General features: G+C 41.2%; 1 protein-coding gene across 1 annotated transcript in view; it reads left to right on the forward strand.

Moving 5' to 3' along the window:
* Positions 1 to 27523, forward strand: part of LOC126355864 (uncharacterized protein CG13380) — a 98921-nt gene that overhangs the window by 30426 nt on the left and 40972 nt on the right. The window contains exon 2 of the mRNA XM_050006362.1: positions 8189 to 8359. Within this exon, the coding sequence (XP_049862319.1) occupies positions 8189 to 8359 (171 nt within the window). The remainder of the gene's footprint in view (positions 1 to 8188; positions 8360 to 27523) is intronic.

The raw sequence follows: 27523 nt of genomic DNA on the forward strand, positions 1-27523 counted from the left end.
CAGGATCTGAACTGTGTGTGTGTGTGTGTGGGGGGGGGGGGGGGGAAAGCAGGTCATACTAGTCTCAGGAAACAAGGACTCGAGACAACATACAGCACTTCTTATTAAATACAACAGTAAACCAGTGAAAAACTGGTTTTAATAAACATTTTAAATACAAGAATGCACTTGTACAATCCGAGAAGACATGCAGCATTTCTTATTAAATAAAACAGTAAACTAGTGAAAAACTGCTTTCAATAAACATTTTAAATATAAGAACAGTAGCGTAGTGAGGTGCCTGTTTAGACTGCGGGCTGAGCAGAGGGATGCAGAACTGTGCTGCACCGTAGCTCCGAGTTTTGTTTCGTGCGATCGTTGGATGCGATTTCTTGCGATGGACATCGAAAGTCCCATATGTACGTCAACATCCCGTGTTGTGGGATCAGAAAAACAAACACTGCCACGACAGAGGTCTGGTATGCCAATCTTGGAATGAACTGTATAAGTGCAAAAAATTAAAATAAATAACTACCAAAAATACTACAGACAAGAAACGCATAAACTTTGGTATATTATCATATTTAAGTTACGTACAAATTTTATCATTTTAATAAAGAAATGATAGCCCCAGTAGTTACAGTATTCGATAAACGATTCATGAGGTAAATTTGCAATAATGACAGTTGACAGGTTTTGAACACCTCTCCTCCGCTCCTCATCCTTCTTGAAGCTCCACTGTTTGCTTCTGAAAGCATGCTTCAAAGCGCTGTTTTCGATTATGTCCTGGTAAAAACTCAACTGAAGTGAGATTTTGGGTATACCTTTATCGATTAATATGTTGTGAAAGAAGAAGATGCACTGTATAACAATGCCTTCGTGTTCAAAGGAGGTTTTTTTTTCTTGTGAGAACATGCAACTTGCTCTTCAAAAACCCGAACGTGCGTTCCACTAGCACTCTAGCCGCCGATAATTTCTTGGTAAATAATCTTTCTTCGTCACTTAGTAACAATCCAGATAATGGACTCATTAAATTATGCAAATGAGCAAGGGCTTCAGGCAGCCCTAATGGGGCTTTTACTGAAGTGCGCGATAGTTTTTTCGGTGATGGCCAGTTTTGTGGAACGTTCTAAAAATTATTTTATAAATTACTTGCACTAAATGTCTCGCCATCTACTGCTTGTCATAACCTGCACGTCAACTGCTATTAATCTACAGTTAGCGTCAGCTGTAACTAAAAAATTAATAGTTTAGGAGCAGAAAAGCATTTTACATTTAAATATGATAGGCGAAACGATGTTGTTCGTTAGTAACTTCACATAGTCATGATCCCTTACTGTCTACAAATGAATACGCTGTTCCTTGGCGACGTAACATGCCTGCGAATAGCAGAGCGGATTGCTTATCGCTAAATTTATTATTTCTATAAACTTTCCTGCCGACAGTAACGTGCCGAAGACGAAAAAATTACTCCCGGATCTGCGCGAACGAGTTCGAATACCTTCTGGAGGGGTGGGTGGGGGGGGGGGGGGGGCAGCTGCCCCTCGGCCGGTACGCCCATGGATGGTTTCACTGACGACGTTTAGGCCATTATCTGCGGGCTTTTCGTGTTGATTCTGGACGGCTGTGTGCCTGACATGCTTTCCTCAGACACCCGTAAGATAACCGTGCGATTCCAACGCTGGATGGCCATCGCAGAGGTGTCAAGAGAAGGGGTGGGCTATTGGTAAAGTGGGTTGTGATGACCTTCCCATTGTGTGACATGTCGGTGGAGATATTCGGCGGTGATATTGTGCAGAATTGTGGTGAAATTCGGTGCCAATGTTACCTCGCTAACCCATATTACTCTAGGGCGGCTTGCCACGGTTCACGCGGCTCCCCCCTTCGGAGGTTCGAGTCCTCCCTCGGGCATGGGTGTGTGCGTATTTTCCTTACCGTAAGCTAGTTTAAGTTAGATTAAGTAGTGCGTAAGCTTAGGGACCGATCACTTCAGCAGTTTGGTCCCATAGGTTCTTACCACAAATTTCCAAAAAAATTTATACGAACCTCTGAGCTCGGCATGTTTGCGCATGTGTCAACACTAGATCGCGTGTTACACATCCATGTCCGAGGCAGGATTCGAACCCGCGACCGTATCTTGCTGTCTGAAGCGCCGCCGATCCCGAGGGCGACATCGCAGGGCGCTACGATTTTGCACCATTACAGAGAAAGCTTGTAGGCACATTTTGCGTCGCATTGGGTGAAAAAGCATTTTTTTCTTCTTAAAAAAGCTGACCTTTACTTCTGCGCAGTGTATTTTCGCTTAACGAGAACAAAATATGAGATATCTGAGCAGTCAACATCAAGTTGCAGTGTTGGGGACGAAACGGGGCACAAATGGATAAAATTCAAGAGCATCGCTCAATACGCGTCAGACAAACGAGCGAGGCTTAAGAGATGAGAGAGACCAACCGTGGTTTAATAACTGTGTTACAAAGCTGCTAAAGAAACAAAGAAAGCTTCATCGCAGATTTAAGAACAGCCAAAACAGCTGACAAACAAAAGCTGAACGCAGCGTAAATGAGCGTAAGGGGAACAGTGATAAGAGATGCCTTCAATGACAGAACGTAAAATTTTTGCCAGACGATCTGACTAAAAACCCTACGGAATTTTGATCTTGTGTAAAATAAGTAAGCGATTGAATCTATACACTCACTATTTCAGAACCGAAATGCTGAATTCGATCTTCCAAAAGCGTTTTCATTGCGGAATATCATAATAAAATGTGTGTGAAATCTGATGGGACTTAACTGTCAAGGTCAATCAGTCCCTAAGCTTAGCACACTACTTAACCTAAATTATCCTAAGGACAAACACACACACCCGATGCCCGAGGGAGGACTCGAACCTCCGCCGGGACCAATCGCACAGTCCATGACTGCAGCGCCCTTGACCGCTCGGGCTAATCCCGCGCGGCGCGGAATTAGAAAAGCTTAGGTGGTAAGGGCATTTGGACAATGATATGCCCGTACGATTCTGCAGAGAATATGCGAAAGAACTTGCTCCGCTTTTAGTTTATCGTAGGTCGCTGGAGCAACGAAGATACCTGGCTATTTGGACAAAGCGCAGCTCATTCCGGTTTTCAAGGGTCGTAGAACAGTTGTACGTAATTATAGGCCTATGTCGCTGACATCAGTTGTTATAATTATGATACATTTATATCGTCAAGTATTGTGCCATTTTTCCTCTGTGAAAATCAACGTGGATTCCGCATATAAGAGATCTTGTGAAACTGGGCTCGCCCTTTTCCTCTATGAAACCCTTAGTGCTGTAGACTACTGGCGCTAGGTTGATGCCATGTTCCTTGGCTTCGGGAAGACATTTGGCATAGTTCCACTCTATCGTTTAGTGAATAACAATACGAACTCTCCAAGTGTGGACCTGATTTTATGACTTGGTTCAATATTTCCTTGCAGATCGAACTCAACACGTCGCCATGAACGGGACAAAACCGACGGATTTAAAGGTAATTTCAGGAGAACCCCATGGACGTGTAATATACGGAGAACCTCAACAAATTCCGATGACAGATGCTATAAGGCAGGCTTTGTGCGTCATGAAGAGGTTTACTATTGAAATTCTGTGAGAGCACGTTCCAGCAAAAGTCGGACAACCTATTACTTCTTGCGAAATTACCACAACAAGAAAAATTGAGAAATCAGAGGTCAAACTGTTATTCACTGACAATCATTCTTTCCACACGCCATTCGCGAATGGCACAGGGAAGGGGGATAAGATAGTTTAGGGTAGCTTGCGGAGTACTGTATGTATACGTAGAATAATCCGTGTCCCCTGTTGTCAAATTCCGAGAAGCAGCAGGCAAAAACACGAATCACTCAAATAGGCAAAAACACACAAAGACTTTTAAAAGAATGATTAACGGAGTTTTTGCAGTTTGAAATTACTTCGGTTTTGCGGAGAGCCGATTTCTTTCGTACCTTGGTTCATCCAAAGCAGGGACCTCTCCCTTTTTCTTTTCTTTCTGTTTTCGCTAGACATGGTGGAGGAAAACTGTTTTTAAATAACTTTATTCTTTGACGAGATATTGAGCAAATACACAAGACGTATTAAGCTCCACAGGTCCTTTAAGGTCCACAAAACTGAGTACTTACTCGTGACTTCACAGACGTCACGTGAACACAGTAAGCCGTTTCAACAGGAAAAGAAGTGCAATTTTTTAAATATTCTTACAAAAATATTTTCCTGTACTTGTGTTAACTGCCAACTTGATACAACTCCAGAATTCTGATCAACATCCCTATTACAGCTTGGCCTCCGTAATGAGACGTATGTTTGTATTTTTTCCGTGTAGTCTTTCATTGTGGACAGCCATACTAACCGCCTTAGAAAGAAAAAAAGGAATCTAAAAGCATAAGGGTTCATCGGATTTTTTTTTTCATTCCTACAGTCTCATCAAATCATTAAATCACAAATTGTGTAGTAAAAAAATTGACTTAGACTACCACAATTATATAAAAGAGCCTCACATGATACTGCGTTATAGACCCGATTTGTTTAAAAAAATCCTAAGGAACTATGATTTACGCAAGTTCGCTTACAAACTTTTGGCTTGTTTTTGAGTACTGTTTCATGGCATGTGAGCTGTACCAAGTTGGATTAGTGACCTTGACGGCAAGATTAGTCGTTTCGGCCTCATTCAGTGGGGGCACCGACCGTCGTTCTTAAAGCGTACCACCCACAAATGAAAGACGGGGAATATTTAATACAACTGGTACTATGTGTATCCTCTTCCACACAGCATACGGTTGCGTTATGGAGCACATATGCAGAGACTGTGAAGATAACATTATTACTATTAGTTCAATGTCTCGTACACGACATATCAACCACCGTCACCATTCTTCTTCCTTAAATGAAACTGAAAGAAATAATAAATGCTACAAAAATAAGCACCGTGGGGTGCAATTACACAGCAAGACGCAGAGAAAAGATTTAGATATAGAAATCGCATAATTCTAAGTCTACACATATAATTTTTAACTTCAAGACCCAATTTTTAGATGTCTGTTTATAAGCAAGTATAGCTGGGACAACAATCACAAATTACAGACTTGTGAATACACGATGTGCGCCGAAAGCAGCGGAGTGGAACGGTTAAAACGGCATATATAAAAACGGTCAACTAAGAATCGGTATCAACAGCGACGCAGCACGCGTTGTCCTACTTGCATTTACGATAATATATATATATATATATATATATATATATATATATATTATATATGAAAGTGTCTCTTTAAAGTTTTCATTCAGCGTTGCTGTCTTACTAGTAGGTGTCTTTCTGTTTCCCTGTTTGTGTTTCACTGAAGTTGAGAGGGGCTGGGTCGTCGACTGTGATTGGTGCAATAACATCGAATGCGGCAATGGCTATGACACCTTTCATTCCGTACAAGTGCTCTACTCTCTGAATGCAAGAACTGGATATTAAAAGTTCCAAGAACCTGTTGGGTCATTTGCTATGAAGACTTTGCAGCTGCAGATGTTTCGTATCTGTAGTGCAGCTCTGTTGTTTATGCGAATGTGTGTCGCATAATTTTCCAAAGAGCTGAAGCCATTGTCAGTTTTTAACGCGGCCAGCATTGAAATATCGCACTAGTGCCAAGCTACGAACTGCTGTTGCAGCTGGGGTCCGTGTAACGGTTTTACTTCATAGGGTTCTTTTATTTTTCTTTAAAAAGGAGTGAGCACTTCAGATTAGACAAAAACATCTCTGTGAGTATGAATTTTTATCTTGAACCAAAAATTAACAGAATCATTGTTGCCAGCTTAAATTCGAATCAGCTCTTTAGTATTCTTCTTTCATTCAGAAAGTAGTTTCTGAAATAGTTTTCTAATGCGGAATAAATTGGCAGCTAACTTAGTAATAAACTATAAAATTATTATTCTTCCAACATTAAGTGGACTGTTTTTTATACCAGACACCTATCAAGATTCCAAAGTTGCAGGTATTGTTGAATGATAACACACAAACAAGAAAAAAAAAATACTGCTGTTATAATTGAAAATGTTGCCTATGTAAGACAGGTACGTGTTATCTGCAGATGTGACGAAGTGACTATATGTTGGATGTTGTATAATTTTCGTTTGGTAAACACGATGTGTTTTTCAGATTTACTGCAGTAAAATTAGCATCATTGTTACAGTTTTTGTGTAAGTTGGAAGAAAAGGAAACTTTCGGAAGTTTGATAGCTGATGTAAACAGTTAGTGAAACGAAATGGAAATATTTTTTAGCTACCTTGTTATAACTTGCCACTAAATACACGAAATCCAGTATCCAACTGAAATGTGTAACGTTAAGTGCTAATTGTGTTCCCTTTCCCCGTTGAAATCTTGGTTATGCAGATAGACTGAGAGGTGTAGTGTAGTCCTAGGTCTTTGTCTTTGGTTGAAAGGTAATAATTTGTCTGTGACTAGGTGAAGCCAACGTGCTTGAGTGCCTAATAAGATTGTGGTACCGAGGTTTATCTGCGGCAGGGTTTTGTTTTTTATATCCGCGCCATATTTAAACGCACTTTTGTCATATTTAGCGCTCTTTTTCGTCATAAAACTAAAACTGCAGTGTAGTTACAGAAAATCGATAAGAGACTAAGTCTCGGAGTATTTTGATGCTTTATTTGTGGTACGTATGTCGTACATAAACTACGAAAAAATGCAAGGGAGCCCACAACCGGCCGATTGAGAAAAGGATAGCAAACATCATAGTTGTTTCATTTGCAGAGTACAGCTCCACAACCTCCAATTACTCGTGCCCCACATATTTTTTCCGTTAATTTAATCCACCATTACTTTCGTTTATGAATTAATAGGGGTAATTCAGTCTGCGACACAAGTAATTACGAATAATATCTGTAGGCGCGATTTTAACTGCAAATACGTCTTACATTGCAGTTTTGTATAAGTTAAATATCACGGTGCAGTACATGTGTCAGCAGAATCAATCAATTGTTGGATGTATGTGTACTTTTTCCCCTATTTTGTAAGTGATTAATGACATCTGTTCTAGCAAGAGTGATAAGCTATACATAAATTTTTACAGTGACCACACTTGCTACTTCTGATCAAACCATGATCCAGTATTATGGTGGAAATACCATGATCCAGTATTATGGTGGAAATACTTAACAGTGCCTGTAAGTTAATTGTCTGATTGCAGCTGCTGCTTACACTATACTTCGTCATTTTTTGGTTGTTGATGACATTTTGTGCAGAATTGTGTCTGAGCTATGTGCATCATGTTACTAACGTTTAAAGTTGATCGTTTGAGTATCTGTTAAGTATTTGTGTTATGTAGCTAAAGTTATATATTGGAACCCCCCTTGAAATCTTGGTTGTGGAGACAGACAGATCTGTTTTGCATCATGGGGTCTAGTTTAGGTTGCATTCTAAAATTTGGTTATGAGCTTGCAAACCCAACAAATGTGAAAACAGAACAATCTGGTTGTGGTAACAAATTGATCGGTAGCGGATCCTGATGTTTAAGTCTGTGCCACACTGAAAAATGCAAGGGGTAGGGTGTCCAGTACATAACTTCTACTATGTTGTGCAGTTACTGCTAGAAATAAGAATAAAATGGCCCATACTGTAAGAATTATAATGAGCGCAACTAAAGTGAAGGAGATGGTAGTGCAGCCCATATCTTCAAATTTTTTTCTGATAGGTTCTGAAAGAGTTTTTGAAGGCTTCAGATTTTATTTTCAGTCATGCATGGAGGTGTAAAAAGCTGTCCAAGAGTTAAACATGATTCCTAACACCTACGCAACACTTGGATTCTAGTCAGTGATTAGGAGTTCAAAAACAAATGAAAATCATGAACATCTTCTGTTTCATGAATTTCGCTTCTACCTTTTAAACAGTTTAGTTCAGACAGTAGCGGGAAAGAGGAATATCAGCCCATTACACAGGCGTGGAAGTCGTTGGAGATGGTTTTACACTAAATGAGAGCCATCTGACACTTTTAGGTTTATTTAAAATAGTTGTACTCTTGTGAACTATGAAAAACTTAAGGTTAGTAACTGTTTCCTTTACAAATTAAATATATACCTGTTCTGTTTAGGAGCATTCTAAACGCAAATTAATATGCTGTAAAATTTATTTCTATTGACGATAATTTGTAAATATATAAGTAACTGCAACTTTTGACAATTTCAGGTGATGAACAGATCAAATGGACATTTCCACTACATGGGGAAACAATTTTCTCCGCATGAAGTTAAGAAGGGTATTTGTATCTGCTATCGACCATGCTGTATAGTTCTCTGTCATTCATGTGGGCACACTGTTAATGGTCGATTAAGACTGGAATGTTCAGAGCACCCCAGTGTAAGTGTTAAATTAGTTTCTCTCTCTCTCTCTCTCTCTCTCTCTCTCTCTCTCTCTCTCTCTCTCTCTCTCTCTCTCTCTCTCTCTCTGTGTGTGTGTGTGTGTGTGTGTGTGTGTGTGTGTGTGTGTGTGTGTGTGTGTGTGTGTGTGTGTGTGTGTTTTTTCTGATGAACACTTTAGCTGAAATCTAATGCATAAGTATCTTTGTTGTATCTGTCTGCAGCTTAACATGTCATCTTTACAGTAAGTAGAAATCTATTTTCCTTACATTGTCGATATTCCAGCCAGAAGTTTCCGTTGTTTCATAAATCATTAAATTGGTATCTAGTAAAATGGTGGCTCACAAGTGATTTTTATACAAAGGCTCTATTTTATTTACACTTGAAGTGATCAATACCAGTATTGGAGATTTCATATTACCTCATCTTTTCCATAACGTTTTCTCAGTAGTGCTGACTATGCAGGGAATGTGCCCAGTGCACTGCAAGTGTCCCACCAGAAATAAAATTTCAGCCATTCATCTCGAATGTGCTACACACGCAAATGCTCAAAACCCAGCATGATAGCCACACCCATTTAGGGATGGGTCATGAAGCACCCACTTAGCTGTAGCCCACAAGCTGTTTAGGAATTACATTTGGTGCCTGAGCTGTTAATTTCTCATGACTTCCCAGGAATATCTGTGTATGGTACTCAGGACACAGACTCCACACAGCAGTTACATGCACTGGATAACTTGTTCTGGAGGGGTGAGTGGTGCCCACGGGGGAGTCTACATTAATAACGGGTGTCATCGAGGTGGACAGCACTCAATAGAGAGATCCAACTCACTGTCATGTCTGACAGATAAGATTAGGTCAATGCAAAGATAAACAATCCCAAGGCATGTCCTTCCTTAGCTAAACCGTGGGAGAAAAATGAGTTTGAGAAACTAGAAGAGATATATAAACCATAATACTTTGTGTGGAATCCTTCCTGAATATAAAACAATTGGAAGAATTTTATTGATTGGTATTTATAGGATGAAGGGATCAATGAGTCAGTAGTTTGCTGCATCAAATCCTTTAATTCAATCAACTATTGACTGCCTGTAAGTAATTTTAGTATTTTAAAATCGTCACTATGATTTTGCCACAAAATATAACGGCTTCGTTTTTGTACAGTGTAGTTGTTGATGCCCTTCTGACGCGGTGTACAGGCACAGTGGGGATTAGTCGAGAAGGTGACATCTCAAGGGACTGTCAAATGAGATGGTGAAATTTTGTAATGATAGGGCCGGGAGGTGGTTGAATGTGGAAATTCCCTTTGAACATTAGGGAACATGTCCGTGTAGGAACAAGGAACGGAGTCTGCCGTAAGTAGCTAGGTGGTGATACAAAACACAGTGAGTGGCGTAGTCTATCCACATCAGCGGCTCCTGCTATCTGGAATGTCACTCTACCTCAAAGTGCCCTACTGGCTACACACATGCATTATGTTTGGGGTAGATTCTCAGTCATGTACACGCGGCAACAGACATATTGTGCTGGGATGAAGGCCTGCCATGGCACATCAACCTTGCGTAACTCTCAAACTTGGTTCAACACTTCTCTTTTTAAGTAAAGTAAACTTAAAACCAATTTTTGGCTGTTTGCTGTACACCATCAGCAATATAACAGTATAACAACAATTTTTGAGATGAATTGAAATTACTTTTATGTTAGTTTGCCAAAGTGTTTTAAATTTAGGGCATTAAATGCAGTCAGAAATGATAGAGATGGGATTTTGTGAATTATAGCATTAAAAACTTATTTTATTTAAAGATAGAGAACAGAGATGCAGAGTACAAGTGTGGCAAGAAGTTCATGAAATCCTTATGTGATATTTGATAAGGATGATTATGCATTGTAATTTATTGGTAATTTAGTGTCATAGATAATACTGACTATTGTAGATGCATACAGTATTATAGGATTAGTTATTTGATGTGCAGACAGGTGTACAAATATTATTTTGGATCATAGAAAGTACTTTCTGGAAATTTTTCAGGAAAGGAGTGTTAGCCAATTCTTCTCATTAAGGATTTTGTTAGGGGAAATGGTTTTTGTGTGTATGTATTTCTATTTTTCTCTAATATATTTAGTGCCCAAAATTCTAGATAGGTCATACAGGCAGAAGTTTTAAGATTAGGTGCAAATAGTACCTTGATGACTTAAGGCTCGGAAACTCAAACAAATCTACATTTGCAGCTCACATTGCACAAGAAAACCATTCAATAACAAATATTGAAAGCAACATCAAAATATTAACATTTAGCAGAAAAAGGAGCCACTATGAGTAAATGAGAGGAAATAGAAAATTATACCCCCAAAAAACCACTTCCCCTGATAATATCCTTAATGAACGAACTAAATTGGCTATCACTTCTTTCCTGAAAAATTTCCAGAACATACTTTCTGTGCTCCAATGCAAATAATATTTGTGCACCTGCCTTCAGATAAAGTAACTTAATCTTGTAATATTGTATGCACCAACAATAATCAGTATTATTTATGCCTCTAGATACTAATAAATTATAATATATTATCATTGATGTTCAAATAGCACATTATTATATAAAATAAGTTTATAATACTATAATTCACAAAATCCCATCTATTTATCACTTCTGTTTGCATTTAATGCCCTAAATTTAATGTAAAACATTTGGTCAGTCTCGCTTGATCTCAAAAAGAAAAATAGAAGTTGCTGTATCTATGTGCAATTGCATTGCAGCATCTTTGGCACTCGTATATGTTGTAAAGTGTGTATTTGTATTCGTATATTATAAATCAAAACATTTGGTGCACGCCCCCTGCAGGCCCAGGGGTAAGAATAGGCCTGAGTATTCCTGCCTGTCGTAAGAGGCGACTAACAGGAGTCTCACACCTTTCGGCCTTTATGTGATGGTCCCCTGTAAGGTTTGACCTCCATTTTTTTCAAACTTTTCCTGAAGAGTGACCCAAATGGGGAAGGGCACCCTACACGGTACGTTGTGTCCATCATGCATTGAGATCTTTAGCCCACTTTCTTGTCGTTGCATTGTACAGTAGCCAGTCTGTTGTGGAGGGGCCACCATTTACTCTGTTGGTTGTAGCCCCCTGACAACACAGGGATCGTTCTGCTGATGGCTGCACTGTTAACTCCCCATGTATGCGAAGGAGTAGATGCCCCTGACACCTGGGCATTAGGACTCCAGGCAATGGCCACCCTGCCAGGTGGCCTTTGCTGCAGCTGGGTGGTGCCTGTGGGGCCCTCCCCTGGTCAGAGTGGGTGGCATCGGGGTGCATGCCATGCCATGAAGTGTAGTACATCATCTCCTGCTGGTGGTCCAACGCCAGCAGTCTCTAAGCAGGCAAATGCTTCAATGTTAATAAATATGACCCCAAGTTGTTCACCTCCCTGGTCACACCATGGGAGGAATGCCCAGCTAAGTTTATTCGTCCCGGTACCTCGTATGTACAAGAGTTGATGGTAATCTTTCACGTCCCTGAAGTCTCAGTCTTTTGTGGAGCATTTGGAGGACAAGTTTGGGGAGGTGGAGGGCTAGTCCAAAATGCGCTCTGAGTCAGTTTTGATAAAACAGCATCCTCTGCCCAGTCATGGGCATTGCTTGCTTGTGGCAGGTTGGGGGGGGGGGGGGGAAATCTGTCTGTCACTATCACACCTCATAAGAGCTTAAATATGGTCCAGAGTATTATATTCCACAGGGACCTTCTTTTGCAATATGACGGCGAGGTGTTAATTTCATCTGGCACGTCCATCCGGGTCCGAGGGATAACCAGGTTGCCGCTGTTGCCTTCATTGTGGCCTTCTAGGGTGACACATTGACCGAGAAGTCAAGGTAATGGTCTACCACTGTGACGTCAAGCCATATATCCCTCACCCAATGCAGTGCTTTAACTGTTGTAAGGTCAGCCATATGTCTTCCGGCTGTACTTACAGCCCCACCTGTCAAGATGGTGTACGTCCATTGCATCCCCATACTCCATGCACCCCGTGTCCCATCTGTGTCACCTGCAGAGAGCAGCTTGCCAGACTGCAGGATTTTACAGAAAGAGAGGAAAATCATGGAATATATGACCTTGGACCAACTGACCTACACTGAGGCTAAGAGGAAGTTTGAGCTCCTACATCCTGTGGCTGTGACCTCCTATTATGCCGCCGCTACGAGGACAGTTGTCACTCAATCAGTTCCTCGAATTCCTGTCGCCTCTCAGAACCGGAAGACTACACCTGCCCCCTTGATGGTGGGGGTGGGGCACTTTCCTCCCTGTTGCTCTCGCACCACCTACTTCACGAGCAACAGCCCCCCCCCCCTCCCCATCCCCACACTCCCCCTCCCCCCCCCCCCCCCAACCATCGAGGATTTCAGTCCACACTTCTCTGGCTGAGAAGTGTAAGGCTTCTTCGGCTCTTCTCACTAGGAACAAGTCTCCTGAGCCACTTTCTTCCCAGGTTTCTTTTTGTGGGAAAGATGACACCTGCCAGTTGCTGAAGAGCCCAAAGCAGCTGCTTGTAGGGCTTCACACTCATCCTCAGACCCAGAGACTGATTCAGTGAAGTCCTCCCAGGCAGAGAAACCCAAGGAGCAGTGCGAGAAATTGAAAGAGATTACATTACCCCTAAGAGCAAGGAACTTGGGATAGCACCCACACTACCGCAACCTGCAAGCTCTGCGTCTGAGGATGGAGTGGAGAGTCTGACATCTGCTGAGGACCTGGATCTCACCGGACCCTCAGACACAATGGATATAGACTGCTCAGGCAAAAAGTCTGTGGCGGCAGGTGATCCTGAGGCATAAATTGCTCATTGAATTTTCCATGCCTTCCCAGTCTCACGCTGATGTCATCTTCCAGTGAAACTGCGGCAGTTTTCTCCACCGCCTGGCTGAGCTACGGCAATTGTTAGGCTTTACACCTGCTTTCTGCATTGCCCTCCAGGAAATCTGATCCCTGGCAATGTATTTCTTCCTCCACATGGTGCAGTATCCCTGAATGTATTAGCTTCACCGATTGATCAACTCCCTAAACCTTTCCTACTTTTGGGAGATTTTAATGCCCATAACTCCTTGTGGGATGGCACTTTGCATACTGGCAGAGACAGATGTTGAAACTTTACTGTCTCAGTTTGACCTCTCCTCTTGAAAACTGGGGCCGCCACACATTTGAGTGTGGCTCGAGGTAGTTACTCGGCCTTTGATTTATCAGTTTGCAGCCCAGGACTTCTCCCATCTATCCACTGGAGAGCACATGATGACCTGTGTGGTAGTGACCATTTCCCCATTTCCTGTCAGTGTCCTGGCATCAGGCCCATGGGTGCTTGCCCAGATGGGCTTCAAATGCTGACTGGGAAACTTTCACTTCTGATGTCAGCGTTGACTCTGCCCCCACACGGTAACATCTATGTGATGGTTGAGCAAGTGACGACCACAATCCTTTCTACAGCGGAAAACGTGATCACTCGCTCTTTAGGGTGCCCCCTGGCGAAAGACAGCCCCTTGGTGGTCATCGGAAGTCGCTGAGGCAATCACAGAGCATTGGCGAGCTCTACAGCGACATAAGCGACACTATTCCCTAGCGCATCTGATAACCTTTAAATGGCTTCGTGTCAGTGTACACCAGCTTATAAAACAATGGAAACAGGAGTGTTGGGAGAGGTACGTGTCGACCGTTGGGTGCCATATGTAACCTTCCCAAGTCTGGGTGAAGATCAGGCGTCCTTTTAGGTACCAGACCCCCAACAGGTGTCCCTGGCATTACCATCAATGGCATTCTATGTACTGACTCAAATGCGATTGCCGAACACTTTGCTGAGCACTATGTTCGAACCTCTGCGTCGAAGAACTACACCCCCCCCCCTTCCGCCCCCCTCCCCCTACCCTGGCCTTTGACCTTTCACACCCACAATCGGTGGATGGAAAGGAATGTCCTCTCATTCACTACACCCTATAACAGCCCATTTACGGAATGGGGAGTTCCTCAGTGCACTTGAACATTGCCCCGACAGAGCTCCAGGGCCAGATCAGATCCCCAGTCAGATGATAAACATCTCTTGTCTGACTAAAAGTGCCACCTCCGTGTCATCTTCAACAGGATATGGTGTGATGGCGTCTTTCCATCACAATTGGGGCAGAGCACCATCGTTTCAGTGCTCAAAACCAGCAGAATCCCACTTGATGTGGATAGCTATCAGCCCATCATTGTTTGTAAGCTGCTGGAATGTATGGTGTGCGGCAGTTGGGTTGGGTTGGGTTGGGTCCTGGAGTCACGTGGCCTACTGGCTCCATGTCAGGGCGGCTTCCGCCAGGGGTGCTCTACCACTGATAATCTTCTCTCCCTCGAGTCTGCCATCCGAACAGTCTTTTCCAAATGCCAACATCTTGTTTCCATCTTTGTTTACCCACTCATTGTGTACACCACCTGGGGACATCATATGCTTGCCTCATTATACAGGTGGGGTCTCAGAGATCCACTCCCATTTTTTTTTTTTTACCAGACTTTCCTGCCTCTCCTCACTTTCTGTTTTCCAAGTTGGTGCTTCATAGCTTTAGATAGTCGCCGCCTCTCCCCCCCCCCCCCCCCCCCCCCCCAAAAAAAAAAAAAAGCCAGATGAATGTGGGGTCCTGCAGGACACAAATATGTAGCGCGTACATTTGGTTACACATTATAATTCTGAATTATTGTTTATTCTAGGTCAACTCTGAGGAAACTAATAATTGTTTTGATGAAAGCATGAAAAAACTGTCTGATGATGAATTGTGAAAAATTCAAAACCGATAATGGTACTTGATTTATAAAGTAGTCTTAAAACCAATTTGTGGCTGGTTGCTGTACACCATCAACAATTTTTTTAGTTCACCAAAAAACTGAACAAACATTGAATTGTTGCTGGGTTGATTCCTTTTTTCATAATTTGGGAGTAGAAGTGAATATTTGCAAGAAAAAAGTTGATGATAGTGAATCACCCATATACATAATGTTTTCCCCTTAGTATTAAAATATTGACTGTAATCACTATGCACTTGAAAAAATTCACAAAAAGATCTCAGGTATGGCAAGGCAGCTCAGTTCTCCATGACTCAACAGATACCTCTCAAGTTTGTCACTATGAATTTTCTGTCTACCCCCATAGATCTCTCACGGTACAACATTCTTTTTCCAAAATTAAAATCATTGCTGAACGGATGATGTTACTGTACCATTGATTACAGTGAGAGTTCACTGTGCCCCCTGAAAGACGTTATAAGAAAACCTTTCCAGGGCTGTATGGCAAAATGGAAAAACTGCTGAGATATGATTGTGCATAGAAGCAACAAGTGATTTTAAAGACTAGGATGAAGGATTTGTAAGCTGATAAAGCTGTTAATAAAAATAAATTGTAAGAAGCAGATCCAGTGCATCTTGGATACTGTCAAGAAATGTGAGATTCTGTCATCATACAGTCATTAGTTACCTTATTGTAGTTTGGTCTTTGTTTTTACAATGATATTGTTCTATTGCAGCCCACAACACACTTTACAGGCATATGAGGAGACTGGTGCAGCTCCAGACAATGCTTTGTTATTCGTTTTCCAGTAGCCATTTACAGCATAAGAGCAAAGAGGAAATTAATAAAGGGTGTGCTTTAGGCTGTTCAGCTGAGTTGGTCGTTCCATTTTACTGCACAATACTTAAACGACTGACCCAGTCATTGTCAAGTGCTGTGAGCTGTGTTGTTCCTTGGCCCGCAGGCATCAATGGATGCAGATATAGGGGGGCATGTGGTCAGCATACTGCTTTCCCTGTCGTCGTCCGGTTTCAAGACTGGAGTCACTACTTCTCGGTCAAGTAGTTTCTAAATTGGCCTCACAAGGGCGAGTGCACCACGTTTGCCAGGAAATACACTACCGTCAAACGGGGCGATTTCTGATGGTTTTGTCATTATTTTGATTGTAACTTTCGTATATGTTGTTAGATTAAATTGATTGTTATGGAAGTGGTAGAGTATATGAGTAACGAATAAAATATCCCAGAACCAGAAAGTGTATGTGTAGGTACATTTATCTGAGGCAGGTAAATAAAGCGTCCGAAGTCACCCCTTGGATTGGGGCGATTTTGGACACGTGTTTTTTAAATCTCTGTCCATAGTTACAGCATATAGAGGACGAATTCGAACAGTTACTACCTTTTTTAAATTCTAAATGCTTTTTATTTGATTTTGGTGACATTTTACACATTTTAAGGTAGCCCTTTGTTACGAATAAGTGACATGGAGTGATATAACGAATTTTATATATTACAGATAACTTTTTATTTTGCAAGAATTTAAATAATTTTTTTTCCTGTTCTTAACTGAAATATTACAAACACACAGAAACAAAGAAAGTAATTGAACTAAAAGGTCAAAATAATTTTTCTCACTCATCACTCTAAATTAAGTTGCAAACACGTTAAATAAACAATTGTCTTAGAGTCTAAAGCACATCTTCTCGAAAAATGTACGTTCCTCTCTTCTCAACTCATGTGTGAAGTATTCTCAAAATTCACAATTTTTGTATTGTCTTCATCGGGGACATTAGGAAACACAAATATGTTTTTACTGTTCCTGTGTAGGCGCAAGAATTTCACACTTACTTCCGGAGCTCCAACCTTTGTGGCCACTCAAACATACTGCCTTGTTTGCTCCTTGTTTCCGCGTTTATATTTGTACTCTGCAACAAGAAAAGCTTCTTCTTTCAGCAGTAAAACTTCATTGGATGATGTCGTTTTCACTTTCACTACTGCTAGAAGCACTATCACTTGTTTCAACACTGTTTTCATTTCCTTGAAAATCTTGGCCAGTGATTGATTTTCCAGGTTGAACGTCTAGTTTGCGGCTGCAGCGGGACCTACCAAGCTTATTTGGAGGATAACGAATTCTTTTGAGCATTTCTTCAAAAGTGGAAGACCATGTGTCTGCGTTGCTTTGCTGGCTCTCCTCATTATCAGGCAGTTTTTGTAAGACATGATCTGGATAAAAAGGGATTAGGCCCGTGGTGCGAAATCCACGCTTTGTTTTCCTTGGAGTTTGCTTAAATCTTAGTGTTTGCTTCAGAAGAGATGGGAAGGCATCCTTGGAAATAGTCCCACAAGTGTGTTTCTTCCAATCAGTTAATACAGCTCACCACGCTGCTTACATTGGCCTGAAGAAGCTTACATAGAACGGTTGGAGGAGGTGCGTGGCATTGGGGGAAGGACAACGAATGAAATATTGTTCCGCTCACACTCTTCAGTAACACCCCCCTGCGGGTTCAGGGGTAAGAATATGCCCGCGGTATTCCTGCCTGTCGTAAGAGGCGACTAAAAGGAGTCTCAAACATTTCGGACTTAATGTTATGGTCCCCTAAGGGGTTTGACCACTACCTTTCAAAATTTTCTGTTAGTGCATACCATTTGGGGAAGGACGCCTTATGTGGTGTATTATATATCTATCTTGCCCTAAAATCTGGCCCATCCGATATTGTCATGGAGTTGGACTTCCATCAAGCTTCCGGCCACATTAGCTGCAGTGTGTTCCGGGTAGTGTACATACCCTCCATAGTGCACTTCCATCTTTGCCTTTGTTATGTACATGGATATTTTGACACCCGACAGCCAGCACGGTAGCTAGTCCGTTGTGGTGGGGTCGTCATGTACCCTCTTGGTGGTAGCCCCATGACTAACAGGGATGCCTGAGCTGCTACCTCCCCACGTATACCGAGGAGTAGATGCCTATCCCTCTGGGGCATCAGGACTCCCGGCAAAGGCCATCCTGCCAGGTGGTCTTTGCTGCGGCTGGGTGGCGCCCGTGGGGAGAGCCCCTGGTCGGAGTGGGTGGCATCAGGGCGGATGACCCGCAATGAAGCGTGGTACATCATCTCTCGCTGGTGGGCCTCCACCAGCAATCTCTAAGCGATCAAAGTCTAACCTCAATGGGAAGAAATTTGATCAGAGATCGTTTCCCTCCCTGTCCACTCCATGGGTGGAACGTATGGCTAAAGAAGGCAGTGGAGATTATTCACACCGGTACCTCGTGTGTACGCGAGTTGATGGGAGTCATTTATGATGTCGGGGTATGTGCGCAGGGAACAGTGGCGTTTTGTAGCACGTATTTTGGGATGGTTTTCTCAACTTATCACCAATACCGTGGACTTACAGATTTGTCGTGTGTGTTCCCTATGTGCCTATGCTATCAGTGCCAGTTTTTTGTATTGCCACCACATTCTGCAATCATCCTTAATTTATGAGCATGAGAGTACTAGTAGTAGTAGTAGTAGTAGTAGTAGTAGTAGTACTTCTATATTTTCCTCACTTCACCATTAATCTCACTTTTTAAGATGCTTTCACACTTGCAACTCATTCACATCACCTGTTCTGTTGTCTGTAGCAATGATTGTTGTATTTAGAGACAGTTGTGGACTATCTACTGGCTCTCCATACATGTTTCTTCTATCTGTGTCAACTTCAGACAAAATTAAGAGGAAGCGGGGAGGGGTGGGGGGGGGGGGGGGGTACTCTGTTTCCTGCAGCTGTGTGACAGTGCTACCACTCTGTTGCAGGTTTTTCTTGTGACCTCCTATATGCCTTGTGTTTTACTCAATTGTGGGCTAGGGTTACAAACTTCAGAATTTGGTCATCCAAGGATGCCTTAATGCCTCCCGTTGCCTATCTGCATAACAGTAGTTAATTGCGGCCTTTACCCATTCTACTTCCCCTTGACTGTCTTCCATTTGCCCTTACCGCAGAAACATTATAAGCCTGAAACATTATAAGCCTTCCTACCCTTTTTACGATATTCTTAAAAAGGCTGTAAATATAACCCATTGGATCTGAGTGTTTCAGAAATATAATTTAATATTTTGAATTAACTCGTATCACACCTTCCAGGTTTAGGCAAATCAATTACAGAAAATTAATTCATTCATTTCATTCGTGTGATCAGGCCCAGTGGACAGCACACCACCACAGCTAGAGCTCTCCATCTGTCTCCAGTTTTCCGTGACTCCCAGCTGCAACAAGTCTTCCCTCACTCCATCGATCCAGCTCTTTGTAGGTCTTACCACTGGTCTACTGCCTGACGGGATCCAGCCCATTGCGTTTTTGGGCCACCTTGTTGCCTCCATTCTAACTACATCTCCAGCCCATTGCAGTCTTACTTCTCATCACTCCCAAGATGTTAGGCTTCTTGTACAGCTCTTCTAATTCTGTGTTATGGAGGGACAAAGTGTGAAAGAGGTAGGATGCAGCCGGATTGTTGTGATGCACTTTCCTCCTTCATATGTCTGCAAAATGAAGAGTGTGTCGACAATTCCCTGTTCTCTATACCCCAATACATCACAAAATGCAAGTACAGGGTGTTTCTACAAAGTTGTAATAATTCTTCCGCAGCAGACATGCATGACGGCATTTATTTTCCATAAAATATAGATGTGAATTGCTAATAATAATAATAATAATAATAATAATAATAATAATAATAATAATAATAAAGCAAGAAATGCGTAAGAACAGAAGCTACATAAATTGCTACATACTGTCCTGTGCTGTTAGAGGGGAAATGGATTCTTATTCATCCTGTATGTTAGCTGTAGCATTCGTCCAGGAAAGGCAACTCCCCCCTTCCCTCCCCCATGAAGTTTCAGTTCACGGACTGACTACACAGTTCCAGCATTTCCTGTCCAGTTCTCTCATGTGAGTAGACAAAGCAATTTCACTAAACCGGTGTTTATATAGTAAAATTATTTTCAGTTTATTTAGTGAGTATTTATTTGCAGTTGTTAGAGGAACTATTATAAAATTCCACAGCTGGAGCTGTCAACTGTATCACACCGAAAAGTCTGTTGCAAGGATAACATGATGGCAAAATTTATTCGACAATGGCTGGAACACTTTCCACAGTGTGAGGGATATCAAATGCATCATATTAGCATCAGCTGTCTCATCTGAAGAGGCCTCCTCTGTAATGAAAGTAGAACACCTATGCACCATAAGTCAAACAATGCAATACAGAAGATTACTGTTCTAAATTTGAATGTGATCAGTCCTATTCCACCAGACATATTGATACCTACCTCGCAAAATATACTGTGGAGATTTGGTAAGTGGCTCCACTCACAAGAAGACGACGCCTACTCCTCATCGCCGAATTCGTCCACATTTATGGTACATGTAGTGCGTGCCAAGACAAGAAAGTTCCCAAGTGGAAACTCCAGATGGCCAGGCATTTAGGAAATAAAATGAATTTTGATACAAATCTATCACCGTGTGCCCCTTATCAGTTGTCTCAGTGCGTTTAGGAAGAGGTGTTTGGCTCAGCAGTAAAAGACGGGATTCGCATTGAAGGGGTCTCAGATTCGACTCTGTCCGGTAGCCAATATTTTTGTACTCCTTGGCAATGCATACACTACTGACATCATAATTAACCACATCATCATATAGGTTATTTTATTAATTTATATAAGCACAAAAAGTATAGGCATGAGATGAAATGCGTTACTGCAAACATTTAAAAAGGGATTGTAGTTAACATGGACACGGGACTGTCGTGTGTGTAATTCGATACTTTCGTTCTCTTGCAATTAATCAACATGTACCAGAGTGATATGATATTCATGAAAGAAACGGGAAGCAATAATTTTGACCGTATCTTGCGCACGTTATAAGTGCTGCCTTTTTGCAGTGACTTTTATGTCTCCATAGAAAAACAAACTTGACATTGTGAAAACAGCTTCTTTCATCGCACAATCCAGCAGCAAACCATGCGTAACGCAGGATGTCGCTGAATATGTGCAACAATAGCTGGTGATGTATAATGGAATGTAATTTGTTGTAAGCTTCTCGGGAAGTGATTTCTTCTTTTTTCTCTATGAGATAAGCACAGTTTTGACATTTTTTAATTAAATTGTTTAACTGACGATAAAAATATACACCACAGGGTTGCAGTAGTGGCATACATTTGGGGGGGAATTACTTTGATACTGCACGTTGGCAGTCTGTCTTAATCTTGGAACAGTTCACTGTATGTTTCTGGATTCGTTTGTCCTCCCCACGAGTCAGTCGACAGAAGACATTTATTCTCTTGCACATAGGGCTTCATCACACCAGTTAAATATCTTTTGTACAAGTCTGTTGTCAGTTTATCAGATTTTGAAGAAATGATAACATTTGTATATTTTGCTGTGTAAGCATGTACTGATACTTTAACACTCGGTCCAAAAGACCCAGTAATCTCCTGTAGGCACGTGTTGACATGTGGCAATAGTTTCCTGAAAGGCTCATACCATATTGTGCTGTATAGGAGTGTGTTACTTTGTTCATATCCTTTCATTTCACACACAAGTTTTGGCCCACAGTGTTCTAGGGTTTGGTCATATGTTGACTGATACTGACGGCCGGGAAAGAGAAGATACAAATGTAAACCTATTGTACTTGACAGTGCAAAGAGTATGTCGATTGATGTAGACAAATGAAACGTGTGGCTTACCTGTCTGACAGATGTTGATAACAAAGTCCTTGCCATAGTTGGGGATAAAAGGTAGAGTCTGGCAACATAAATCTTCTGTCACAGCATGGGTTTTCTCAGTAGTAGCAGTCTCTCTTTACAACATAAATTTTGTAACCTTTCTCTGTCAGATTTTATGCCTTTGTTTAAACCCCCTGACCCACGTTGCTGAAGCGTTGAATTCCAAATCTGGAAAGTGTCTCACAGCAGCAAGTGCCCATTGTTGCAAGTTTCTAGTAGTGACTTTCTGGTTACAGCTTTGTGCTTCTATGAAGTGAGCACGTCCAGCAATCAATTGTGTGATATTTGTCGTTCACACCCTGTTTAATATGTTCTTTCCAAATTCTCAAATCCTACATATGCATCAAGCAAGACGCACATTTTGTTTGCTGACTCTTCAACTTTCACTTGGGATGTGTTTTTACAAGATTAACCGTAATTATTTTGTAATCATGTGGAACGGATTCTGGATTTTATTTCATTTTTTGGCATTGGATTTGTTGTTATCACCTGACGAAATGCCACCCTTTATGTCTGCATATTCACATTCCCAGGTGACGTTGTCGAACCGAATCAACTCCTTGTCACATGCAAAGTTATATTTGGATAAAATCTCTAGTATTTTCTTGTGTATTTTATTTGCCACCTGAATGTGTTCTTCGGTTTGTACTGTGGAACATCCTAATGTGATCAGACCCTCTTTGGTCAAATATTGTCAACATAAATCAGTGAAGTCTTCAATCGTCACTTCGATGCATCGCTGTGGAGGCTATTATCTTCAGGATCCTGTTCATCTGCCAACGTTCCAGGCATGTTAAGATTTTCACTTTTGTATGACATTTTTGATCTTTCCACAATATTTGCCTCCAGTGTTCTTACAGTACAGTTGTTTTGTCTGCAATGATTGTGATATTTCCCAGAAAATTCACACACTAATCTCTCAATAGTCACGTTACCTGGTCGGGAGTGAGCAGGTGAATGATTTACCTTGTTGGCAGTGTCCCTTAACTGTTGTAAATCAATAAAACAAGACATTAACCATTAAGGCACACGTCAATGGCAAAGTTCACAACACGAAAGCTATACCAGTTCAAAGGACTGTCATAATAAGTGTACAAATAACCATATCCAGAGCGAGTATCAGCGAGAGTGAGTCCAGTATTTGTAGCACAGTATAGAGTCAGCAGCCCAGTATGTAATGGACCCTGAATGTATGGTCACGGATGATCTGTTGTCTGGTAGCGGCTTTTATGTAGCTGCCCGTTGTTCAGGCTGGCGTCTTTGGGGCTGGTGGTGTTTGTGCCGACAGCGCCACCAAGGTCAAGTTAAACTCACTGTATACAATTATTCAAATTTGTACCTTATGGACCGTTCACAACCCCCCAAGTTTGTAAGATAATGCGCTTGATTTAAAGAGTGACGTCCCATGATGATGTTGTGCACGTATAAATGCAAAATAACCTGTATGATGTTGCGGTTAATTGTGATGTCAGTAGTGTATGCATTGCCAAGGAGCTCAAAAATGTCTGCTACTGGGTGGAGTTGAACCCCATGATCCGTTCAATATGATTCTGATCTCTTACCGCTGAGCCAAACACTGCTTCCTAAACACATTGTCACAGGAACAATTGATAACTTGCACATGGTGATAGATCCATATCAAAATTCCTTTTATTTCCATAACACTTGGCCATCTGAAGTTCCCTCTACGGCACGTTCATGTCTCACCACACCCTACATGTACCATGAATTTGGATGAATTCAGCTATGATGATTTGTGCAGTCTAACAAACCACAGCTAATGGTGAAGAGAGTGCAGTAACTTTGTGGTCATTCATTAATTCACCACCAAATGACTACAAAACTGTTACACAACTTAACAGTACACTGTCAATGATAGATAACAGCAGGGTGTCACATTTACCAACCCAATTCCTCTGTTACCAACACTACACAGGTCACTGACAACGTCACACTGAAAAATTAAACTCCTATCTTCTGTTGTTTATAGGAACTTATTTTATGTAAAAGCTCACTTATCTGCAAATAAGTACTCACTTAATGAAATGCAAGTAACTCCACTATATAAATACAAGCTCAGTGAATTTATTTTCTCTACTTACATAGGAGAACTGACTGAAAAGCAAGCAGAGTTTGAGGTGGGAGAGGTTACCTTTCCAAGAACGCTAAACTATCATACAGGATGACTAAGAATCAATTTCCCCTCTAACAGTGTACAACAGTGCGCAATAATTTTAGTCAAATCTGGCCATATGCTTCTCTTGTGCTCATTGTTATGCCAGTTAGCAACTCATATCTATGCTTCATGTAATGTTAATGCACTTTATGGAAAATCCCCCCTGCCCTGCCCCAATGCATGTTACTGATTTATACGGAGAGCTGCAGAAGAGTTGATATAACTTTCTAAAACACCTTTTAGTAGAAGTTTTTTTATGTAGTGGGGTAGAGAGAAAGGAGAATCATCTGCTTGCTCTTCATTTTGCAGACTTGTAAAGGAGGGATGTGCATGACAATAATCCAGCGATCTACCTTCTCTCTCGTGACTACTCTCCGACCCTAGCCTCCCACCTGCTGCACCCTTTCCAACCCATCACTCCCCTAAACACAGCTCACCTCTTAATAAGGCTCTATCACACTTACATGTGGTACACACGTTTATCCTCTGTTTTTAACCCACTTCATTCAGCATAAACATAAAATTTATACCGTTAAACCACTATTTTTAATAATCTGCAATTTTTCTGACACCTGTTACGCAGAAACTGTTAGTCCTAGAGGAAAATAAACAGGGCATTATTATTATTATCTTCGCTAGAAGGCATGGTTTTAGAGATTATAAAAAAACACAAAAATGACCTATAAGTGCCCCACCCCCACCACTAAGCTTGCACCCAGCAAGTCGGGTTTTTTAGTATGTTGCGACTACGTGAATTTTTCCACCTTGCTGACCTTTTTTAGTCTTCATTGACTGGGCTAGTTCTCACTTTGAACTTACTTCAATCCCTGATTGTATGTACACCAAAACTCCTGTTCTACAATGGTGCTCTTTGCTGTTCAGTTGATTGAATTTAAAAACAAAAAAACTAATTTTCTACTACATTAGTGTTCAAGGCAGCTTAGTCCATTAATATACATACAGAAAGTTAACACACGTACTATTAAGCACTGGTGACTGTTTGCTCATTTGACTATACTTCAGTTGGTATGTTAAGCATTTGTAATGTATGTTCAATAATGATGACATTATGCTATCAAATATTCATTTCAGTATTACTTGTGACCTTCTGTCTTCACCTCAGTGTCTTGCTTTTTTTACCTTTTACAAACTGAATGCTTTGCGCAACTCTTCAACTGGTAGGCCTTCAACAGTGTTCATACTGTAATCCGTTTCTCTTGCATGGAATGTTAAAGGTTGATCTATTTGGTTATTGGTAAAAAGAGAAAGCTGAATTATCGTAATGACTGAGGTCGAGATGAAAATCGACATAATCAGTTACTGTCGGCTCATTGTTGACAGGTGGTGCATGACCGTGAAAAGAAATATCGATAATTCAATGTCAGTATTTGCTTTGAATTGTGATGAATTTTTAAAAGGTATCAGACTTTCTAACATGAATTCAGAATAAATAAAATTCCTGTTGTTGACAATGCAACTTGCATTAAAGGCTGCAGCAATGGCATCCGATCAGTAGCATAACCATATTAGTGACATCCAGTTTAATACGAATTGCTCCATTAAGAGGCTGCAAAAACATTTAAACATTAGTTAGGGCAATGAAAATGATAATATTAAGTCAAACATTGTAACTTTCCAGCAAGTATTATTAATCTAAGTAATTCAAAGAAAAAAATGAGACTACCTTATGCTTTAGACAGAGAAAGCCAACGAAAAAGTGCTACAGGTAGCTGACACACTCAGCAATTGCTTTTTAAACAGTCAGAACGAAATTTCTATCATAGAGTATATACATTTCAAAGATATTTTTAACATTAGCTGAGAATTTGTTAGGCTTGTATCGTTTCTCATATATTGTTCTATTATTATACCAGTGGTCACTGTCTGTCTATGCCATCATTCTTCTATGGATCAGTTTTCTCTCTGTCTTACACCATAGTTCTTCTGATCCAGTTCACAACTTCAGGTCACTTGTTTTCTATGACCTTCTGTGTTTGTACCTGTATACATGAAAATTCACCCAAAAACAATATTTAAGCCTCAAACTTATCCTGCCACCAAATATACCCTCAGTAACAAAACCTCAAAATCAAAACTCTAATGAAAGAAAGAGGATAGAACAAGGTATAAAGTAGACCAAGGAAAAAGAGTTGCCTCTCAAAGCAAGAGTTTGTGCTGCCACCTAACTATGAAATTTCTAACAGCCAGGAAACCCTTTACACTTGTTCAAATTTTAAGTAATATACCTTTTCAAATATAATAAATTCTTACCTCCAAAATGCCTTTTTGAACACTAAGTCATAGGCATTGGGTTTCTGAGAACTTTCTACCATGAAAGGACCGTGGTAGACCGTCAAAAACCTTTCCATTCCTACGAAACCTTGCTTGCGCACTGTTTCATTTCCACCACCACCACCACCACCACCACCAAATTGCTGGACTGAATTAGGGTAGGCCTGACGTCGTTGTCGTGTCTTTTCGTCCACTAATTTGCTTTTCCTTGACATTCTCTCATTTGGTATTTTCTTTACTACTTTTTGGTCAGTATTTGCGCCACAGGGAAACAGACTTTGTTTACAGTGTTCATTGGCTTTCTGCCAGACATCACTTTGCATGGTGTGAATCATATAGTCTCTTATAAAAGGTTATTAATTACTTCTTCACATGCTTGGAATGAGAATTGTCCAGGACATGTTTCTCCCATGATAAAACATTCTGTGTAACCTGTTCAGCTCTTTCATTATCTGATCACTCCGGTTGCCTCGTGGAAAATACAGTAAATTTTTGATATGCCGAATGTTGTTTCTTTGCAGCATTCTTCAAATTCCTTTGCAGCAAAGTCTACACTATAGGATGGTTAGACACTGGACTCGCATAGATATGCCGAATGTTGTTTCTTTGCAGCATTCTTCAAATTCCTTTGCAGCAAAGTCTACACTATAGGATGGTTAGACACTGGACTCGCATAGGGAGGACGACGGTTCAATCCCGCGTTCGGCCATCCTGATTTAGGTTTTCCGTGATTTCCCTAAATCGCTCCAGGCAAATGCCGGGATGGTTCCTTTGAAAGGGCACGGCCGATTTCCATCTCCGTCCTTCCCTAATCCAATGAGAACGATGACCTCACTGTCTGGTCTCCTTCCCCAAAACAATCCAACACCATAGGAACTGTTTGCAAAAAATTATCCTCCTGCATCTTATCCGCTAACACTTTGGCATTTGCTCTGTGGATAAACTAAAACTGCATGTTTGGAGAAAACATCTAATATGTCAAACGTCTAGGTGCACCTGCCTGCAGATACTGGCAATGGCTGGAACAAATCCACTGCAGATAACTGTCAAGTTCCTGCACTCAACAGGGGCAAGGCCATGGGCCTGATGGGATTCTAGTACAATTCCACATAAAATACACACAAGAATTTGCTGCTTTTCTAGCAGCTGTGTACCAT

Source organism: Schistocerca gregaria, chromosome 3 (genome assembly GCF_023897955.1).
Source record: "Schistocerca gregaria isolate iqSchGreg1 chromosome 3, iqSchGreg1.2, whole genome shotgun sequence".
Classification (NCBI taxonomy): Eukaryota; Metazoa; Arthropoda; class Insecta; order Orthoptera; family Acrididae; genus Schistocerca; species Schistocerca gregaria.